The following is an 18,694-nucleotide window of genomic DNA, read 5'->3' as shown; positions in this document are numbered from 1 at the left end:
ATTGAACATGCCACCATTTTTCTCAGTAAACATATTTCTAGAGGTGCTATTGACATGACATTTTAGACAGATGTTTGTAATAATCCATGCAATTCACACATACAAAAAAATCAAAACATAGCTGCCCAGAAATTAAGTTCATGTAATACGGTGAAATAAAACAGGGAAAAAACTGTTGAACACACTTACTGAAATGTATTTAAAAGTTTGTACAAAAGCCTGTTGGCAATGACAGCTTCACGATGCCTTCTCTTTGTAGAAATTAGTGCCAAGAGTCTGGTGTGCTATTGCTTGGTTGGAAAGAAGACCTGCAGCCACACGGCCCTTTCTGGAACCAGTTTGACACCTGCTGATAATGAGACGCAGCAGAAGCCACTCAGAGGGTCCCAGATTCAGATGCCCCAGTTAGCAGGCAGGATTCCGAGCCATGTCAGGCAAAGCTCAGAACGGGATGGTTCTGAGATCCAGAAGTCCGTAAACAGGCCAGGGGTTCTGGTCAGAACAGCAACAGATAAATCCAAGGCTCTACAGAGCGTTCAAGCAGGTTCAGAGATCCATGAGTCCAACAGACAGCTTAGGCAGATAGGCTTGAATGCAAAACAGGCAGGCTCAGTAGTTGAGAGGCAGAAACATGACACAACACCAGGAAAAACTGGGTAAATTTAAACCATCCCCCTCCACTGAGCCCAAACAGGAACAAAGCACACTCAGCGGACAAGAGCCAGATGAACAGCGAAATCAAACTCAACAAACAAACGAACAAACATCATACAATGATCTGGCCCAGATTGCTGTGCTGAACCGTATATAAGCAGCAGACACAGGTGGATAAGAAGTGTGGTGATTAGCACTGGGCAGACTTAGGCAGGTGAGTGAAATGAAAAATCAGGTCAGCTATCAGGGCATTGATCGTGACATTATACATGACTTCGAATTCAGGGGCTGCATCCTCCGAAGGCCAGATTCGTAGGCCGATTACTTCATAGCGTGACACCAAGGTTTTTTCGGATTCAAAGACTCCTCATTATAAGGCCGACCAATGCATCATTCTTTTTGCACAATTTGAAGGACAGGTCCGGTGCATCCTACGTAGACTTGGATATCCACGGATTCATCACGACACCAAGCAAGCCAGCAGCTCCATAAACAGAGGAAAGAAGTACTTAGCACTTAACAGTGGTGAATGTTGGGGGGCTAGGGCTGTTGGAATTCACAGCCAAAATTCTTCTGGTCTCATTATTTTCATGGACTTCGAAGGACCCAGTCTAGCTTGGACCTCCGGAGTATGGACTGGACAGTGCTCACTGGAACATTGAGAAAATTTAGAAATCCTTCTGTAACCAATGCCATCATTAAGGTTGCTGAGGTCTTGAGAAAGCTCTTTACTTTTACCCATCATGAGATGTTTCTTGTGTTATACCAGATACACCTTTTTATAGGCCATCATTTGGGAATGAACCAGTTTATATTAATTTGCACTGACAAAGGGCAGGATTGCTTTCTTACTGAGAGATTTTGGCTGGTGTCTTGGCTTTCCCGTACCTTTCTGCAACTCCTTTCCTTCACATGTTCAATACTTTTTCCCTGTGCACTTTTTCTCCAGTATTACATATAACTTAATTTCTGGACATCTATGGTTTTATTTCTTTGTATGTGTGGATTGCATGGATTGCTACTGACCGCTGGTGAAAATTTCATATAAAAAAAACCTCTTGAAATATATTTATATAAAAATCGTGCTGTGTTCAATACTTATTTCACTCGCTGTAGCAACTCTCAGTAATTGGAGTTGCCGCAGGTGTAACCGCTCAGCCCTGATTGCCTATGCAGCAGAAGGAGCAGGTAATGGCATCTTTGCACTTCATTCAGCAGATTTTCAGGGAGAACCAGACAGGAATTATTAAAACCATATTCATATTCTATAGCACTGATGTGAAAATCTGAGGTTTGGGATGAGTGGGAATAATCCGAAGTTTGTGGGTTTGATTCCACCTCCCCCTTTTATATCTCAGCTGAATGTGGCTATTGTGTGAAGGGAATTGAGTGGTCAGTAAGACCAGAAAAGCACTATATGAATTCAGTCAATTAGCTATTTGATTCTTATAATTAATGAATATATATGAAAATGAAAAAGTGTGTGACATGATAGCTTTACAGTCAACATTTATATCTTGATCAGTGTCTTTGACACTACTGTTTGTAAAGAATGGGATGAAAATTAATCTATTTGCTGAGTACTGTATATTACCCAAAGGAACAAAGCACCGCACTGAGTCCTGTAAGAATTGGGGAAAATCCTTGGGAAAAAAATGAGGGGGAGAGCTGTAACTGTGTGATTTAACTAAAAGAAATCTCCCTGCTAAGCGGACCAGGAATCTGCTTTCCTTGTGGCTCCTTCATGTTTGCCAATTGCCAGAAGGATTCCCGGGTACTTATAGAGTAGCTGTCTTCAAGATCTGCTATTATCCCTTCTGGACAATTGGGTGGTTTCCCACAGCCTCAAGTAGTTTGGAATGAAGGCTCTCAGAGTGCTGTTCACCTTGTCATAAGCTGACTCATAAGCAAAGTGTTTTGCCAAAGGCACAATGACTGAGAAGGATGTTACAGGTGTTTGAACCAGCAACCCTCTGGACTGCAGGATAAACTCTCTCATCCTATGCCACTGTTAACCCTGAAACAAAACAGAGGGATAATCAAAAGCACAAAAATAACCTGTCCAGCTGGGGCACTTTTTGTTTTTTGGTTTTTTACAGAACAAAACGATAGCAACTTAGAAGAAGACAGAAAGCTGGAAACCATTGTAGGTGATGAATCAGGTTCTATGAGGCAATACATTCCCCATCCATTTCCCCTTTTTTTATTTTAAATGTGCATATGGAATATGCCAAATGGCATAAGCTCTACTTCTATTTTAATCCAATGTGCAATTAAATGTAATAAAACCCAGAGCTCTAGAAAGTTAAAAAAGTTATTTTAAAAGGTAATTCAGTACAAAGACACTGCAACTCTTTCAACTCATTCAAAGGAGTGCACAAGAAAAATAAATAAAATGGAGAAAGCACATTTCTACGAAGGCATATTGCATTCACCAAATAAAAAAAATATCAGACAGCTTATCTTGTAATCTTGAGATAATTTCTCATAATTACAAGATACTATGTCATAATTATGAGATACTGATCTCGTAACTACAAGATATGCCGTCAGATTACTTTTCTTTGGTAAATGCAATGCGGTTTGGTAAAAAGCTGTCGCACACTAGAGTAAGGAATATACAGAGGGGTAAGTAAGTATTGAACATGCCACCATTTTTCTCAGTAAACAAATTTCTAGAGGTGCTATTGACATGACCTTTTAGACAGATGTTTGTAAGAATCCATACAATTCACACATACAAAAAAATCAAAACATAGATGCCCAGAAATGAAGTTGATGTAATACAGTGAAATGAAACAGGGAAGAAAGTATTGAACACACTTACTGAAATGTATTTAAAAGTTTGTACAAAAGCCTGTTGGCAATGATAGCTTCACGAGGCCTTCTCTTTGGAGAAATTAGTGCCATGCATTGCACAGCTGTTATTTTGGCCCATTCTTTCTCACAAAAAGTCTTCAAATCTTAAAGGTTTCATGGGCCTCTTGTATGAACTCTTAACCTTATTTATTTCCATAGATTTGCTGGATTCAAGTCAGGTGATTGGCTGGGCCATTCTAGCAGCATTATTTTCTTTCTCTGAAACTAATTAATAATTTATTTGGCTGTATGTTTGGGTCTTTGCCTTTTTGAAATGTCCATGCACGTTCCATCTTCCTCATCCTGGTAGATGGCAGCAGATTCTCAGATCTCTGAGTGAGAGTGTCAGTGATGAGGGAGAAACACAGGTAAGTGACCACGATAATCTGACAAAAGGTGATTATCCATGTGAGTCACTTACCTGGTTTAACAATTCAGTCCATCTTCTCCAAGCAAGGAAGGATCCAGCCGATGGACCGTTTAATGAGATGCAGCGGAAGCCGCTCAGAGTGTCCCAGATTCAGATGCCCCAGCTGGTAGGCAGGAGTCAGGCACAGCTCAGAACAGGATGGTTCTGAGATCAAGGAGTCCGCAAACCGGGGAGGGGTTCCAGTTTGAACAGGAACAGATAAATCCAAGGCTCCACAGAGCGTTCAAGCAGGTTCATGGCTCCATGAGTGCAACAGACAGCTCAGGTAGACAGGCTCGAATGCAGAACAGGCAGGCTCCGTATTTGAGAGGCAGAAACATGACACAACACCAGGGAAAACTGGGTAAATTTAAACAATCCCCCTCCACTGAGCCCAAACAGGAACAAAGCACACTCAGCGGACAAGAGCCAGGACATAATCTGAAAACACCAATACAAGGCCAACAACCCTATCTCACCACTGGCCTCAGAAAACAAAACCATGAACAGCGAAATCAAACTCAAACTCAACAAACAAACCAACAAACATCATACAATGATCTAGCCCAGATAGCTGTGCTGAACCGTATATAAGCAGCAGGCGCCGGTGGATAAGAAGTGTGGTGATTAGTAACTGGGCAGATTTAGGCAGGTGAGTGAAATGAACAATCAGGTCAGCTATCAGGGCATCGACCATGACATTATACATGACTTCGAATTCAGGGGCTGCATCCTCCGAAGGCCAGATTTGTAGGCCGATTACGTCATAGCGTGACACCGACTTGGATACAAACATCGGCGTCGCCAGACCCCATTTACTGGGGCACGTGCCCCAGTATAAATGAGCTGTGCCCCAGTATAGATCTCATGAATATTTGCAACAGTAATACATTTTTTAATTAATCAAATAAGATAATTTCAACGGGAGGAGACGTATATTTCTACTCCAAATTGAGGATGTATTAGCGCCCCCACGTCAGTGCATGTCACTGCATGAACTGCAGGTAAACTAACGCGCAGCTCTCAACTGAGTTGGATGGGACACTGTGCGGCCGCGACGCATTTTTAGTTCTGGTAACGTTTCTTACCTGTCAATTTTATTATTTTCCCAGTGAAACCACATGATTTATAGGCTACTAACTGAAAATTACTGCATTGGTTTGTAGATGGATATCAGGAAATTCCTCAGACGAAGCAGAGACAGGGAAGCAGTAAAACAAGATGAGAGAGAGGGAAGTAAGGTCCCGTAATGAATTAGTGATTTAAGCTAACTAGTTACATTAGGAATGTTATAAGCAATATGATAGATATTTACATAATTATAGATTTACGTTTTTTAATGTTTGCTGTAGAGAATGAGAATGAAGGTGCTGGAGTAGGAAAGGGAGGACGAGGAGGAGGCGAGACTGACAGGCAAGAGACAGGTGAAAGACAGGAGAGACAGGACCATGAAGGTGATGAGGATGCAACAACCAGCGTCCACAAACAAGAAGGGGACATTAGTGACATAGGGGGAAAGCATGATGATCCTAGACAAGTTAAGTTGTCCCACCATCCCCAGGACAAATTTGGAGTAAAAAAACATTCATTTAATTCAAAATGGTTTGAAAGCTTTTTATGATTGAAAAAGAAAGCCTTGTCATCAAGGATATGCAGTGTGTTTTCAACTTGCTTGATAACATCATATTCCCAACATTAACGCAGGTCATCCAGATCTCCCTCACAATCCCAGTCAACAGCTGTAGTTGTGAAAGGTCATTCAGTGTGTTGAGAAGGCTCCACACTTGGCTGAGTTGCACAAGGGGACAAGACAGGCTCCATCATCTTGCTATTTTATCAGTTGAAAAGGAAGAACTTTCTAAGCTGAGTCACGAGTGATTGACCGCTTTGCAAAAGTGAAAAATAGGAGGTACACTTTAATGCTCAAAAAATAAAAGAAAAACTTAGTTCAGGTTGAGTTAAACTTTCCCCCAAACTAAAACCCTGAAACCTAGGAATTAATGATTACTTCAGAATGTGTATAAGGAAACTTTTTATTTGTCAAAGTTGGTGATGTCTTATTTTTTTATAGCTGCAATGTTGAAAATGTTCATGTTTGTTAAAACAAATATGCTCTTACACTCATTAATATCTCAACTGGTAATATTGGTAGGAATGTATCAGGGTGGGGCAGTGTGCTTGTCTGTATTTGTGTATGAAGGAGGGGCACATGCGGTAGGGGGCCAGTACCCCAGTAAAGCTTTGTGCCTAGCAACACACCTGGATACAAATACGAAATCTCACTCACTTTAACATTTTTGATTTTGATAAATTGTTAATGTTTTATCTTTTAGTCAGTAAAGTCACAGTGGCACTTAATAATAATAATACTGAAGTAAAGTGAAGTAAAACTGACTGAATCACGTTAATTTCTGAGGCTGTACTGATTCAAAATGTGCATCGTGTCGCCATCTAGTGGCCGTACCAAACTTGGGAAGCTCGTCTTGTCAGGGACCTTCCAACTTTTATAGTAACAAAATAAAAAAGCAGTTATCCTCTTAGCATTTATACAACATTAAATATTTTTTATGTAATATTTATTTGATTTTTAGCAACAGATAATAGAGAAAAAATAATAAACCTACTAAAACAAAACCTGGCGGTCACGTTTATGCCGCTGCAGAAAAGTGCGCATGCGCAGAAGTCCAGCCCATACTTTCACTTTAGCGCTGACGTTGAAGTGCGTGAAGTCACCCGTTGTGGATTCCCACCAAAAACAACAACAGACGAGCCGCATAAACTTTTCCTTTACAGTCATGATAATTTGGTGAAGATACAATTTAGCCGGGATTCGGTCTGCTAAAGCAAAGCCTGATCTGAACAGGCTGACAGGCTTCTCTCACTGTGAGGAGAAAATGTCCTGAAAGGAACAACAAACGCTTTTATGTCAACCGTCGACTCTGACTTCGGGGGAAGGTGAGTTTATCAGGAGCTAGAAGTTACCTTTAAAGCAAATGTTAGTTGTAAATAGTAAATATATAAGTGAAACCAAGGTAATATGTTTGTCTAACTTGTGTTTTGGAAATGCCACTAAAAATAAAGCATAACGCATTAATTATCTTATTTACACGTGGAGCAGGGTTTTATCAAACCCATAGACCACTTCCCTCCCATTATAACGGAATAAAGCCTTAGATTATTTTCAGGGCTGGCAGTAAAATACATGGTTATAATGTCATACATTATATCAGAGGTCGACGTGTATTTAAAGAAACAATATATATATATATATATATATATATATATATATATATATATATATATATATATATATATATATATACCTGTTTGACCTCTCTTCTCTGGTTAATTTGTCATTTGTGTTGAAGACTATCTCAAAATATAAGTCATTTTATTAGAATTTTAAACAATGTTAAAGTGTTAATTCATATTTCCAAAAAGAGAGGAAAACTTTTCAAGATTAGATATTTTATGCGTCAAATCTTCAAAAATCTCTGAGTCTTTTGAAGAACTAAAAAATCTAGGGTCTATGTTTCTGGTCTTACAATAAAGTTATTGGAACAACAATGACATTTTTTTTTTTTTATAACTTCTAATTTCCACTCTTTTGTTAGATATTTGATTTATTTTTACTCAGAAACACAGATCTGCATTGATGACTGAAAGACATCTTCTGCCTCCATTTATCTGATTACTACAGTGTGTTGAATTCATGTTAATGTGTATTTAAAGACATTTCAATTAGTAAAAGATGGCATGGGTAGAATATTTAAGGAAAAAAGTCTAATCAACCAAAACTTTCTCCACCCCCATGCCTTACCTCCACAGACCCCCTGTTGAAGACCTCTGCCATATAATTTCACAGTGATTAATATAAATACATTTTTAGAACTAAAATGTTGTCCTTCTAAAAGCAAAAGCAGTAAATGCACTACATATTTGGTTAAGGCTCATATTTAGAACTGAACTGAATAAAACATGTACTACAAAATAAAAATCTGCCCCCATGCAATGCTCCTGAGTGCATCTAAGAATAAATTAGGACAGATTTACACACATATTACAGAATTATCGATTTCGTTTTGATTCAGTTGTTAGAATAAATGTTTCTATTAAAGTTAATGTTTTTATTATTTAGAATTATCATAGAAACTCTGAGTCATGACCATCAAGCTTTGTGTAGTTAATTTATGAAATCTGCTTTTTGAATTAAAGTATCAAAGTAGTGAAACTAATCTACCTCTAGGTTACTGCAGGGTATCTGTAGTGGAACATTTTCAAAGACTAAAGCATTAAGTCAGAATTATATTATATTCCCACTATATTCAGGACTGGCAATAGTTTATGTGGTTTGAACTTTTTTTTAAAGCTGAATCATTTGCACACAATGGAGAGGCCTGCACCAAAAAAGAGCCAGCTGTGCGTCGCCTGGACAATGAAGGAAAAACTCGGGGTTGGAGGCTTTGGGCACGTCTACCTGTACCAGCACAATGTAAGTCCACCTGTAACCCTGGAGAAGATCAAGTACAGACTGATGTTTCTCACATCTTTCCTTCCTCGTTTTCTCTCGGAGCAGGAGACGAGTGAGAAGATTGCTGTGAAACTTTGCCGCCTGGACCTGAGTGAGAAGAATAAAGAGCGCTGGAGCAGGGAAATTCAGATCATGAGGAAGTAAGTGTTTTATTGTGCAATTGCATCTGTAAAATATGATGTTAATATTTTACACCAAAGATTTTGAACTTGCCAAAGGAATGTAGCTTTTTGGTTGCATTTATTTATTTATTTTTTACAGGCTTGACCATGAAAATATTGTTCAGGCCAGAGACGTGCCAGAAGATGTGACATCCATTGCTCTCAATAACCTACCTCTGCTTGCCATGGAGTACTGCGCCAAAGGAGACCTACGCAAGGTACTGAATGAGCTTGATATGGAAACGTTAAATATGTATTTTAAACCATGGCACGTAACAGATCAAGTCATTTATTTAGGTGCTGAATAAACCAGAAAACTGTTGTGGACTGAAGGAGAGTGAAGTCCTATCGCTGCTCAATGATATTGGTAAGGTTTTCATGATCTCCCTTGACTTTGATTTTAAGCTTGCTTTAATGCATTGTATATTGATTATTTTCTACTGTAAAAACAGGCTCCGGTATCCAATATCTCCATAAAAATAAGATCATTCACAGAGATCTAAAACCAGAGAACATAGTTCTGCAAGAGATTAATGGAAAGGTAGACAAATGTTCCTTTTCATTGATGCATTTTGTTGATGTTTTGTTATACTTGTCTTAAGTTTTGCCGTCAATGTGTTTTTCTTCTCTGCAGCTTATCCATAAAATCATAGACCTGGGATATGCAAAAGATTTGGATCAAGGAAGTCTTTGTACCTCCTTTGTGGGGACTCTTCAGTACCTGGTAAATAAGCTTTCCATCATTGTCTTATGTTTTGTTAAATTATATTTCTAGTCAGCAATATGAAAGAAGTTTCAAACCTGCTGTGTTTGTGTGGCAGGCTCCAGAGCTGTTTGAGAGTAAGCCATACACTGTTACTGTGGACTACTGGAGCTTTGGTACAGTCATTTTTGAATGCATTTGTGGTTTTCGCCCCTTTCTGCACAACATGCAGCCAGTACAGTGGTAAGCCAATAACACAACTATCCATTTGTATGTCTTCCTGAACGTAGGATCGACTGATCCAGTTTTGTTTTAAGGCCGATACCGATTATTTTGAAATTAGGCTAACCGATCCCCGACATGTGCTGCCAATATGATTTGGCTGACTCTTGGAGCCGATATTCCTTTTTTTCACCCTCCATTTACATGTTAGAAATTACACAGTTATAGCAAATGTAACACAAGTCTCAGGTCGAATTAAAAAATAAAAATCTATTAGCAAAATAAACAAAACATTCACACTGGCTGTTAATTGAGGGGAGGGGCAATGCATGCACTCCACTAGATCTCAAGGCATGGTTGCTAAAAACCCTCATGAATCGGCCAACACATACATGCATTGGCAACATGTACATGTATTGACCGATTCAGATATGAAAAATTGATGATAATAATAATAATAATAATAATTCATTTAATTTATACTGCACTTTTCACCGAAAAGGCCTCAAAGTGCTACAAAAAAAGCATTTTAAAAAGAAATACATACAAGTAAAAGAAATAAAATGATAAATAATAATGAAAGCTGCTTTAAAAGAGAAAACAGAAACGTATAAAAAAAAGACCAATATAGACTGGCCAAAGAGAAACTCAGATCTTTTTTTATATTTAAGTGAAAAATGAACCAGTTCAAGAAAAAAAACAGATTTGATTAGGGAAAGCCATTCAATGTGATGAGCTGAGGAGGCAGTCTTCTATTTCTGGAGCACACCAGCGAAAGATCCTCATCCTCACTGAGACACACAGAGTTACAGCCGAATGGTTTCTGGTTAGCTCAGACTGACCATGCAGGCAGGGCCATCTATGTGAACTACCAACAACTCACTGATCAGTTTTGCTCTCCTCCTTTGTGATATTTTTAGCAAATGTGCAAATTGTAAAGCTAAATTTCTGCCTCACATTTGAACTTTAAGTTGTATTAAAGGAAAAAAATATTATATAATTAAAAAATATAGGAATAATTTGAATTTGTTTTGCACCAATTTTTTAGATCAACTGGAGTAAAGGAAAATTGATAAATCAAGACGTTTTCTGACTCAGAGCACAATTTATATACTTTAAGTCAAAAGTTTGAAGAGGTTTAACTAATGCTGGGCGATTAATCAATAAAAATCAATTAAGTACGTTTTTTGTTTATGGCAATTCAGTCGTTGGTACATCTGATCTTTAATTTTTTTTTCCTTCACCCATCCACTCCTTAAGCTTCCACAGCTCAGAGTGACATCGTTTCATCCCTTTCTGTTCTTAGATGTCTCCTCATAACTGATAAACTGGCTCACTGTGCGATAGCACTAGATGTAAACATTAAGTGCGCTCTCTTTTCATTGTCAGTTGTTAAACAAGTTCAGGTTTTTTATTGAATTTCATTGCCCTTTAAATGAAGGTCACCTCCCTGAAGGGATGACTGAAATCAAAGCTATTTTTTGAAATAAATATGTAATTTGTCATTTTTATTATAATACTTAAGTGAAAGAAAATCGATGAATTGGATTTGGTAGAAGAAAAATCAGAGATTATATTTTAAAGCTGTGTAACCTGACCCGGGTGTTTAAGCTCCTTTTTTTGTAATTATGCAATAGAAAATAATATACAGTTACAAAATTCAAAAGTTATAATGAACAAATAATTTAGCAACAATAGTTTTGGATCAATAGCAAAACTGAGAATGTATGAGATGTCTGATTTGTGACTCACAGAACCGTTTTTGTACTTGTACTCAACAATTAGAAGAGGTGTGAAAAGAATAAAAAAAAAAATCAATACCTCTTATTTTATTTCCTTCTGCAACTTCAAATTCACAGTTGAAATACACAAATAGTTTTGATTCAGAGTTACCTTCATAAAAGATAATCCAAAGTAAGCATTGAATCAAAATATTAGACTTGGCCTGTTGTTGTCCATCTCTGGTTTTGGTGCCAACTTTTTAAAGGCAAGAATGCAGCTTTTAATTTGTCAAATCAGCTATTTAAAGGTTTAGCAATGGGGAACAGTTTAAGTTTGTGAGCTACTTTGATTTTTTTATACCATCGGAATCATTTAACAAGTAAAGATTTTTGTAAAATGATTTACTGATTAAGAATTTCACCAAAAAGAACTGCCACCATAAAGAAGCCCCATTTAAACGTTGTGAGCAAGTATGCCTCTTATTTTTTCAGATATACAGCACAATATGTTTTGCTTTGTATTTTAGGATAAACAAAGTAAAGAACAAAGGTCCTAAAGATATCATGGCGGTGGAGGACATGAATGGAGAAATTCGGTTCTCATCACATCTATCGTATCCCAACAATCTCAGCAAGTAAGAAGAGAAGTACACCTTTTTTGAACCTACTAAAGGTGAATACCTCATTGCTCGAAACTAGTGTCACACCTATTGTATGTGTGGCTGTCTGGATTTCCAGGCCCCTGCTGGAGCCAATCGAGTGTCTCCTTCAGATGCTCTTACTGTGGGATCCTGCTCTCCGTGGCGGAGGACCTGATCCTAAATCAAACAAGCCACGCTGCTTTGCCCTCCTGGACAACATCCTCAACATGAAGGTTAAAAACATTCATTCTGCCTTTGTGTCAAATAGTTTTGTCTGCACTAAAGCAACGCTAACCTCTAATCCTTGTCATCATGTTTGTGTTGAATCAGATTATGCACATCTTGGACATGACATCAGCCCAGCTACACTCAATGGTTTTAGGCGCAGAGGAGAGTTTTCTCTCCCTGCAACGTCGTCTGGAGGCTCAAACCCAGGCACACATCTCTCCTGAGAGTCAAGAGCTGCTGCTAGAGACGGGAACCTCTCTTGACCCACGCTGTGCACCTGTGCAGAGTCAACCAGATGGCTTGGTATGTTTCACAAATAGGTCAGCGTAATATTAAATATACTGCATGAGCAAATAACCCACTTTCTTTAGCTGCAGATTTGGAATATTAAGATTCTCTCTTTTTTTTATTGATTTAAAATTACTCCCCATTATTCGTTGTTTTGTAGAATTTTTTTCGATAAAAATAGCAAAGCATGTGATTAGTTTGAAAAGCATTGAATGAGATGTAGGCATGGAAACTAGGGATGTAATGGTACATTTATTGTCTTTTCTATACACAAATATACTGAAGGGATGCTGATTTTTTTTTCTGAACACATGGAGAATTTTTTTCTTTACGTATGCACCTGAGTGTGAAATACAATTGTCCTTAGTGCAGATTATTAAAAAAAAAGTGACTCCAAAACTGAGTAGAGATACTCAAACGTCTCACTGAATCCTTATGCGGCTAAAGTCAACAGCCACCTTTGTTTTGGTTTATTTTTATTTTTACTAAAAACTAAAAGCAGACTATCACAGAGACTTCTGTGTTTCTCATTGTCTTTATCTTTTTTTTTTGTAAAACTCTTTTAGCGTGGCTGGGACACTTCCATAGTGTTACTGTTTGATAGGAGCCTTACCAAGTACTCAGGACCGCTGACGGCCAGACCACTACCAGACAGTGTTAACTTTATTGGTAAGACACTTCTCTGAGTTGTAAAATGATCTAAAATATGCAAAATGATATACAGTTTGAAGGTGACAGCACGGTTTGGGAATGATCTGAAAATACTGAAGCCCCACCAAAATAGCTCCCCTATGGAGCTAAAAATCTGACCTGGATTATTATATCCACTTTGCTTCTTTATTCTAAATAAACTGCACTTTCATTAGAGCTGCGTTTCAGTATTGGAAACATTTGTTAATAGAAATCTTGATCAGTTTATGCACTTGCACAGACATGCGATGAGATATGTAAAGGAGATATTATGTAAAATGGGACTTCCCAAAATTCAGCATGAGCTGACAATGAAAAATGTAAACTTTGAAAACTCAGCAGCAGTAAAACTGCTCAGCACACCTTTATTGCACACTGATGTATGTGATTTGGCTGAAATATGAGAACATTAAATGGAAGTGAAATAACCCATAAATATATGGGTTCATTCATCCCCTCTTTGTTTCTATTAGCAGATATTTTTACTGCTGCCTTTGCTGTGTGTGTAATTACAGCATTCACCTTTGGCCCATATCTGTCTTTTATCCACTCCAAAAAAAGACTTTGAGACATTACGAAGACACTCATCACACCCACTATAATATACAGTTTAAAACATCATAAAGAAATTATGCCTGGACTTTATTCACCATTGTTAACAGACAAGCTCTTTCCTCACTGCCTGTTCAACATGACCTCTTATCCAGCGGATCCTACAGTTGAAAATTAGGAAATCCTTACTGACCTGAAGGCTGTGAGAAAATTATTTTTTTGAATGCGATTTCCTAAATAATTAGGTGTCATTTATTTCCATGCCTCTTTTTTTTTTTTTTGTTCAGTCAGGGAAACAAAGACACAGCTGCCCCTTTCTGCTCTTAGAAAGGTTTGGGGGGAAGCCCTCAGCTACATATGTGGACTGAAGGAGGACTACCTTCGGTTGTACCAGGGACAGAGAGCTGCGATGTAAGTAGCTAAAAACCTACAAGTTAGTAAAATGTATTAACTCATGCAACATTCCTTACTTTGTATTTTTGTCCCTGTAGGCTGAGCCTGCTGCGTTACAACACCACCTTAACGCAGTTTAAGCACCGCCTCTTCTCCCATTCGCAGCAGCTTCACGCTAAGCTATCTATCTTTAAAACCAGCATCCAACAGGATCTGGAGCAATATACCAAGCAGAGCGAAAGCGGTGTCTGTGAGTTCTCATTCTGTTTTTCCCTGCGGTTTTCATTGTTGGTGTGGTGAAAACCTATCTCAACCTGCTGCTGTGTTTTTAGCCTCAGAGAAGCTAAAGCGGGCGTGGCAGGAAAACGAATGGAAGGCTGAGGGCTTTACACAGGTATAAATTCGGTAAACCTCATGGTGGCACATTATAATATGGTACTTAAAAGACAATGAATTCTGCGCTGCAGGTTGTAAATGTTTCCGGTCTTGATGAGGAGATATTGGCGCTGCATTCAGAAATTGTGGAGCTGCAGAGGAGTCCATTTGCGAGGAGACAAGGAGACGTGATGGAGAAGTTGTCAGTAACTTCTTATTTTGGTTTGAAACTACTTTGGTATTGTAACTGCCCATGCACGTTATTCAATTGTTTGTTTCTGTGTCTAATAGATTTGAACTCTCACTTTTCATGTTTTTATCACATAATTTTGCCTTTAAACCATTTTTTTTGTTCAAACGTTTTCTTATAAGTGATAATAAGGCAAAGCAATAACTGTAAAGATGATAGATGCAAGACTAATGTCAACCATTGGGAAAAAATCATAACTACATTGCTCACCTATTTACTGTTTGTCTCTTTTCCAGTGAAGAAAAGGCTGTTGAACTCTACAAGCAACTGAAAATCAAATGCAAAAGTTAGTACAAAAATGATCGGATATAATTTGAAGTTCAGAAATATTGTCGAATTGAAGATGGTAGAGTTAAAAAAAATGATGCTTTATCATGGCTCATATATAAATGATTGTTCAGGTCAGTATTCAACCCTTGGTGCGTATCGCATGTCCAAAGTGGTCTGCTATCAGATTCTGAAACCCAGAGGGAAACTTTTCATTTTGCTACAGTGCTGTGTTGCCAGTTGGTTTCAGAGTGCTTGCTATGTCTGGAGGTTATCGGTCTGGCCCCCTTTAGGCCACTTCTTCTTCTAATACAAATTTTTAAATCTTGTTGTATAATCCTATATTCTTAAGATACTTTATAACAGTTCCCTTGTAGGCTGAAAGTTACCCAGTTGCTTTAAGCAGATTTTTTAGTTGATGAAAATGCAAAACGCATCTTTTTCTAACATCGTTTTCATTCCATTAATATGTTTTGATAAGAGACAGTAAAACTTACTTGTTGATGATGTCCATGAATTTCTGATGAACAGCTATTTTCTGTATAGGCCAAAACATTTCTGTATTAAGTATTCTTTTTTGATTGGTCTTATGTAAGAATCAAGGTTTCTCTTATCTGGATTTTGTCTGCTCATTAAGAGCTCACCAACAAACATAACAGAAATAAAACCCTTAAAAGAATGTAACTGTAATTTAATAGTAGTTGTAGTTTAATATAGTTTGAATTTTTGAAGTTGTCTCAAAAAAATAAATCAAGTTTAAATGATATTGCAATATATTAAGATGCTTCTGGATTAATTTGCAGAATGGTTTTAAAAACAAAGGTCTCCTGCCATTAAGTATTCAGCATTTCTATGTCGATAGATATATAAATGTGGTATTTAGGACGCTGTGTTGTGATATTGTCCATGCATGATTGCTAAACTGATTTCTGCAGGTAATGACCCTCCACATGGCTACAGTGACAGTTCAGAGATGGTGAGGACTATACTCCAGACAGTTCAGAATCAAGACAGAGTGTTAAAAGACCTTTACACTCATCTAAGGTAATTTTTCCAAAAGTTTCATTTAGATGCTCTAAAAGCAAGTAAAGTTCAGTGCAATGAAGTTTCATTTTTATTGCATATGTTTTGTTTGTTGTTTTGTTTCTGTAGTGCAATCCTGATTTGTAAGCAGCGCATTGTGGATTTGTTCCCTAAACTGGAAAAGGCAATGTTGGACATCAAAGTTGCAGAGTCTGAAGTAATGCACATGCAAATAAAGAGACAGAAAGAGTTCTGGTTCCTTCTCAAGATTGCTTGCGTATGTATGCAACAAAGTACTCTAAATATAAATCCTACTCAGTAAGAAAATAAAAAAAATGGAAGATCTGCAATATCAAATGTAATTTTCACCTATCTGTGTACCTTACAAAGTGCACGATTTTGTCTGCAGGCTCAGTGCAACACTCAGTTGTCGTCACTTAATCAAAAACAGCCGGGCAACAGGTAAAATATATGTTTAATTTCTGCATTAAAAGCAAACATTTATTTAAAAAAAACTTATACAGAACCCTTCACACTGAGCACCCTGCTAAATATTTTTTGGTTATCCCTAAAAGTACATAATATTTTCCAGCATTATCAACTTTAAAATGCCTGTTTTCTATTGTGTTTATTCATGCACTGAGAGGAAAGAAAAATCTAACATTAAGATAAAGATTTTTTAAACAATTATTGGTATACCTAGCTGTTTTTGTAAAACAAAGTATCTAAAGTATTTTAATCAGTAAGTAATTAGCTTTTAAAAAAAGAGAACTTAAAAGTTGCACTCTGAATTTAGAGCCTCTTGTCTTTCTTAGTGAAACAGTTGAACAGCTGCTGGATGAAAATCAGCGATATCTGAATCATCTTACTTCCCTCATGCAAGATGCCTCCCAAGAGTTGAAGCAAAATGTTATGGTACAGTATGAAAAAGTAAAAAAAAAAATTGTCTGTATGCATATCCTGCTAATTTCAGCCTATCTATTCATGTTTAAACGTCTTATCTCATAGTTTAAAATAATACAGTAAAGAGAAAATGTTTTATTGATTTTAAGACTTTAGTTCACAGCACAATTAAACATGTATCTTTCAATACAGTAAATTAATTTATGTTTAAAATTCCACAAAAATACATTCTGAATTGATAAATAATGTTAGTTTTGTAAAATGGTCTCTGGTGGTGCTGCTTAACTGTTTTCTTTTTCTTTTCTTTTTTTTTTTTTTTTTTTTTTTACCTCTACAGGATCAAGACTGGAGCTGGATTCAGTTTGGAGCCAACAAAGTTGATTCTCATTGATTCTAAAGAGCTTTTAAAGAACGGACAATATGATAGGTGCCTTTTTTAGAGCCAAACTTTCTGACATATTTCAGTTTTTGAATTATATTATTTACAAGAATGCTATAAGACAATAACATATGAAATTAGAAAAATTTACATTTAAACTGTAGCTAGTACATATTTATTTTTCAGATATTGAGTAAAACACTGTTGCTCATAAAATCGTGCACTATGGGATGTAAAGCAAATGTTATAAATGATGAAAACAATAATTGGCCCTGGTTTACTTCATTTTTGCTCATGTCTATTTTCTCTGCAAATGCAAATTTTCAGCAAGATTTTTTATATGCTAAAAAGAAACCAGAAAAAATTAAATAAAATTCAAAATGCAAGGTTGGGAGAGTGATAAACAAACATTTACTAATAATTAATATGTAATACTTTGTATGGTGGAAAGTACACTTTAGATGACACTAAGCCAACAAAGAAACTGCTTAGGGCCCAAGAGCAACTATAAGGCCACCGGGAACTATGAACTTTTATTCTTCTTTGCACATATTATGATTTTTTTTATACATGTAGTAAAAAAAACAAAATATTTTTAACCATATAGAAATCATTACTTATATTTGAAAAAATAAAAGAGATTAGTCTTGGGGCCAACTTTGTAAGACAAAGATTTGCTTGGTATATTTCAACTTTGTTTAATTATGTATTTTTTCCATATATAACTGAATGTATTTTCATTTCATCCATCCGTCCATTTTCTTACACGCTTAATCCCAAGTGGGGTCGCAAGGGTTGTTGGTGCCTATCTCCAGCTGTCTACCGGCGAGAGGTGGGGTACACCCTGGACAGTTTGCCAGACATGTATTTTCATTGTCAAAGCTATTTTTCTCTTGCACTACAGCTTGTTTTTAATGCAGCCTTTGCGGTCGATACTGAAGAAATAGAGAAATCAAAGTTTCCTTTGCACGCTATGGGGGCTTTGGGCTGGCCCTGCTAACACCTGTCTGTTTGAACCCAACACAAAAAAGGTAGAAATCAATCCACCAAGAGTTCATACCCGATCCATTTTAAAAGGTAGTCATAAACCTGTGACCAGCTTGAGCTGTAAGGGGATTAACAGGATTGAGCAATGAGTGTAATGTGCTAATACTAATTCGACAAAATGGGGAAAAAGTTGCTTATCTAAATGTAGTCCAGATAATAAATTGAGTTTAAAGCCTTGAATTGACCGTCTTACCACACGTGTGTGTTTAGGGTGGTAGATGTTCTTTCTGACTAATTTGCATAACCAATGCTGATAAAGATAAAATGTTATGGATCAGATACAGTTTTTTTTTTTTTTCAGGGATTCCTTTTTTTCCCCCCCTTTTTTTTATTCCAGAATTATTGAAGGGCCACTATGCATGATGTTACATCTCTTTGTGGAGTAAAATGAAATATAT

At 37.1% G+C, this 18,694-nt stretch overlaps 1 protein-coding gene across 1 annotated transcript; it reads left to right on the top strand.

Annotated features, from left to right (window-relative positions):
• The first annotated feature begins 6,610 nt into the window (after nt 1–6,610).
• On the top strand, nt 6,611–17,536 carry LOC119790655 (inhibitor of nuclear factor kappa-B kinase subunit alpha-like). Its single transcript, XM_038296286.1, has 22 exons — nt 6,611–6,877; nt 8,292–8,414; nt 8,499–8,593; nt 8,715–8,832; nt 8,912–8,981; nt 9,067–9,155; nt 9,249–9,338; nt 9,436–9,560; nt 11,788–11,895; nt 11,999–12,134; nt 12,232–12,432; nt 12,984–13,086; nt 13,947–14,070; nt 14,151–14,302; nt 14,385–14,446; nt 14,520–14,629; nt 14,914–14,963; nt 15,880–15,988; nt 16,097–16,244; nt 16,377–16,429; nt 16,783–16,882; nt 17,208–17,536. The coding sequence occupies exons 2-22, from the start codon at nt 8,310–8,312 to the stop codon at nt 17,259–17,261; spliced, it is 2,202 nt and encodes a 733-aa protein (XP_038152214.1). The 5' UTR covers nt 6,611–6,877; nt 8,292–8,309; the 3' UTR covers nt 17,262–17,536.
• Nucleotides 17,537–18,694: the final 1,158 nt, after the last annotated feature.

The sequence above is a fragment of the Cyprinodon tularosa genome, unplaced genomic scaffold, assembly GCF_016077235.1.
Source record: "Cyprinodon tularosa strain WSP-4 unplaced genomic scaffold, ASM1607723v1 ctg37, whole genome shotgun sequence".
NCBI classification, from domain to species: domain Eukaryota; kingdom Metazoa; phylum Chordata; class Actinopteri; order Cyprinodontiformes; family Cyprinodontidae; genus Cyprinodon; species Cyprinodon tularosa.
The sequence above is the reverse complement of the archived record's forward strand: the minus strand, read 5'-3'. Positions and strand labels throughout refer to the sequence as shown.

Bases quoted from the DNA above. Each gene is read 5' to 3' on its own strand.
- LOC119790655 (XM_038296286.1), top strand. From the start codon at position 8,310: ATGGAGAGGCCTGCACCAAAAAAGAGCCAGCTGTGCGTCGCCTGGACA. The intron at 14,447-14,519 runs GTATAAATTCGG...TCTGCGCTGCAG, and splicing joins AGGCTGAGGGCTTTACACAG to GTTGTAAATGTTTCCGGTCT. The intron at 14,964-15,879 runs GTTAGTACAAAA...TGATTTCTGCAG, and splicing joins ACTGAAAATCAAATGCAAAA to GTAATGACCCTCCACATGGC.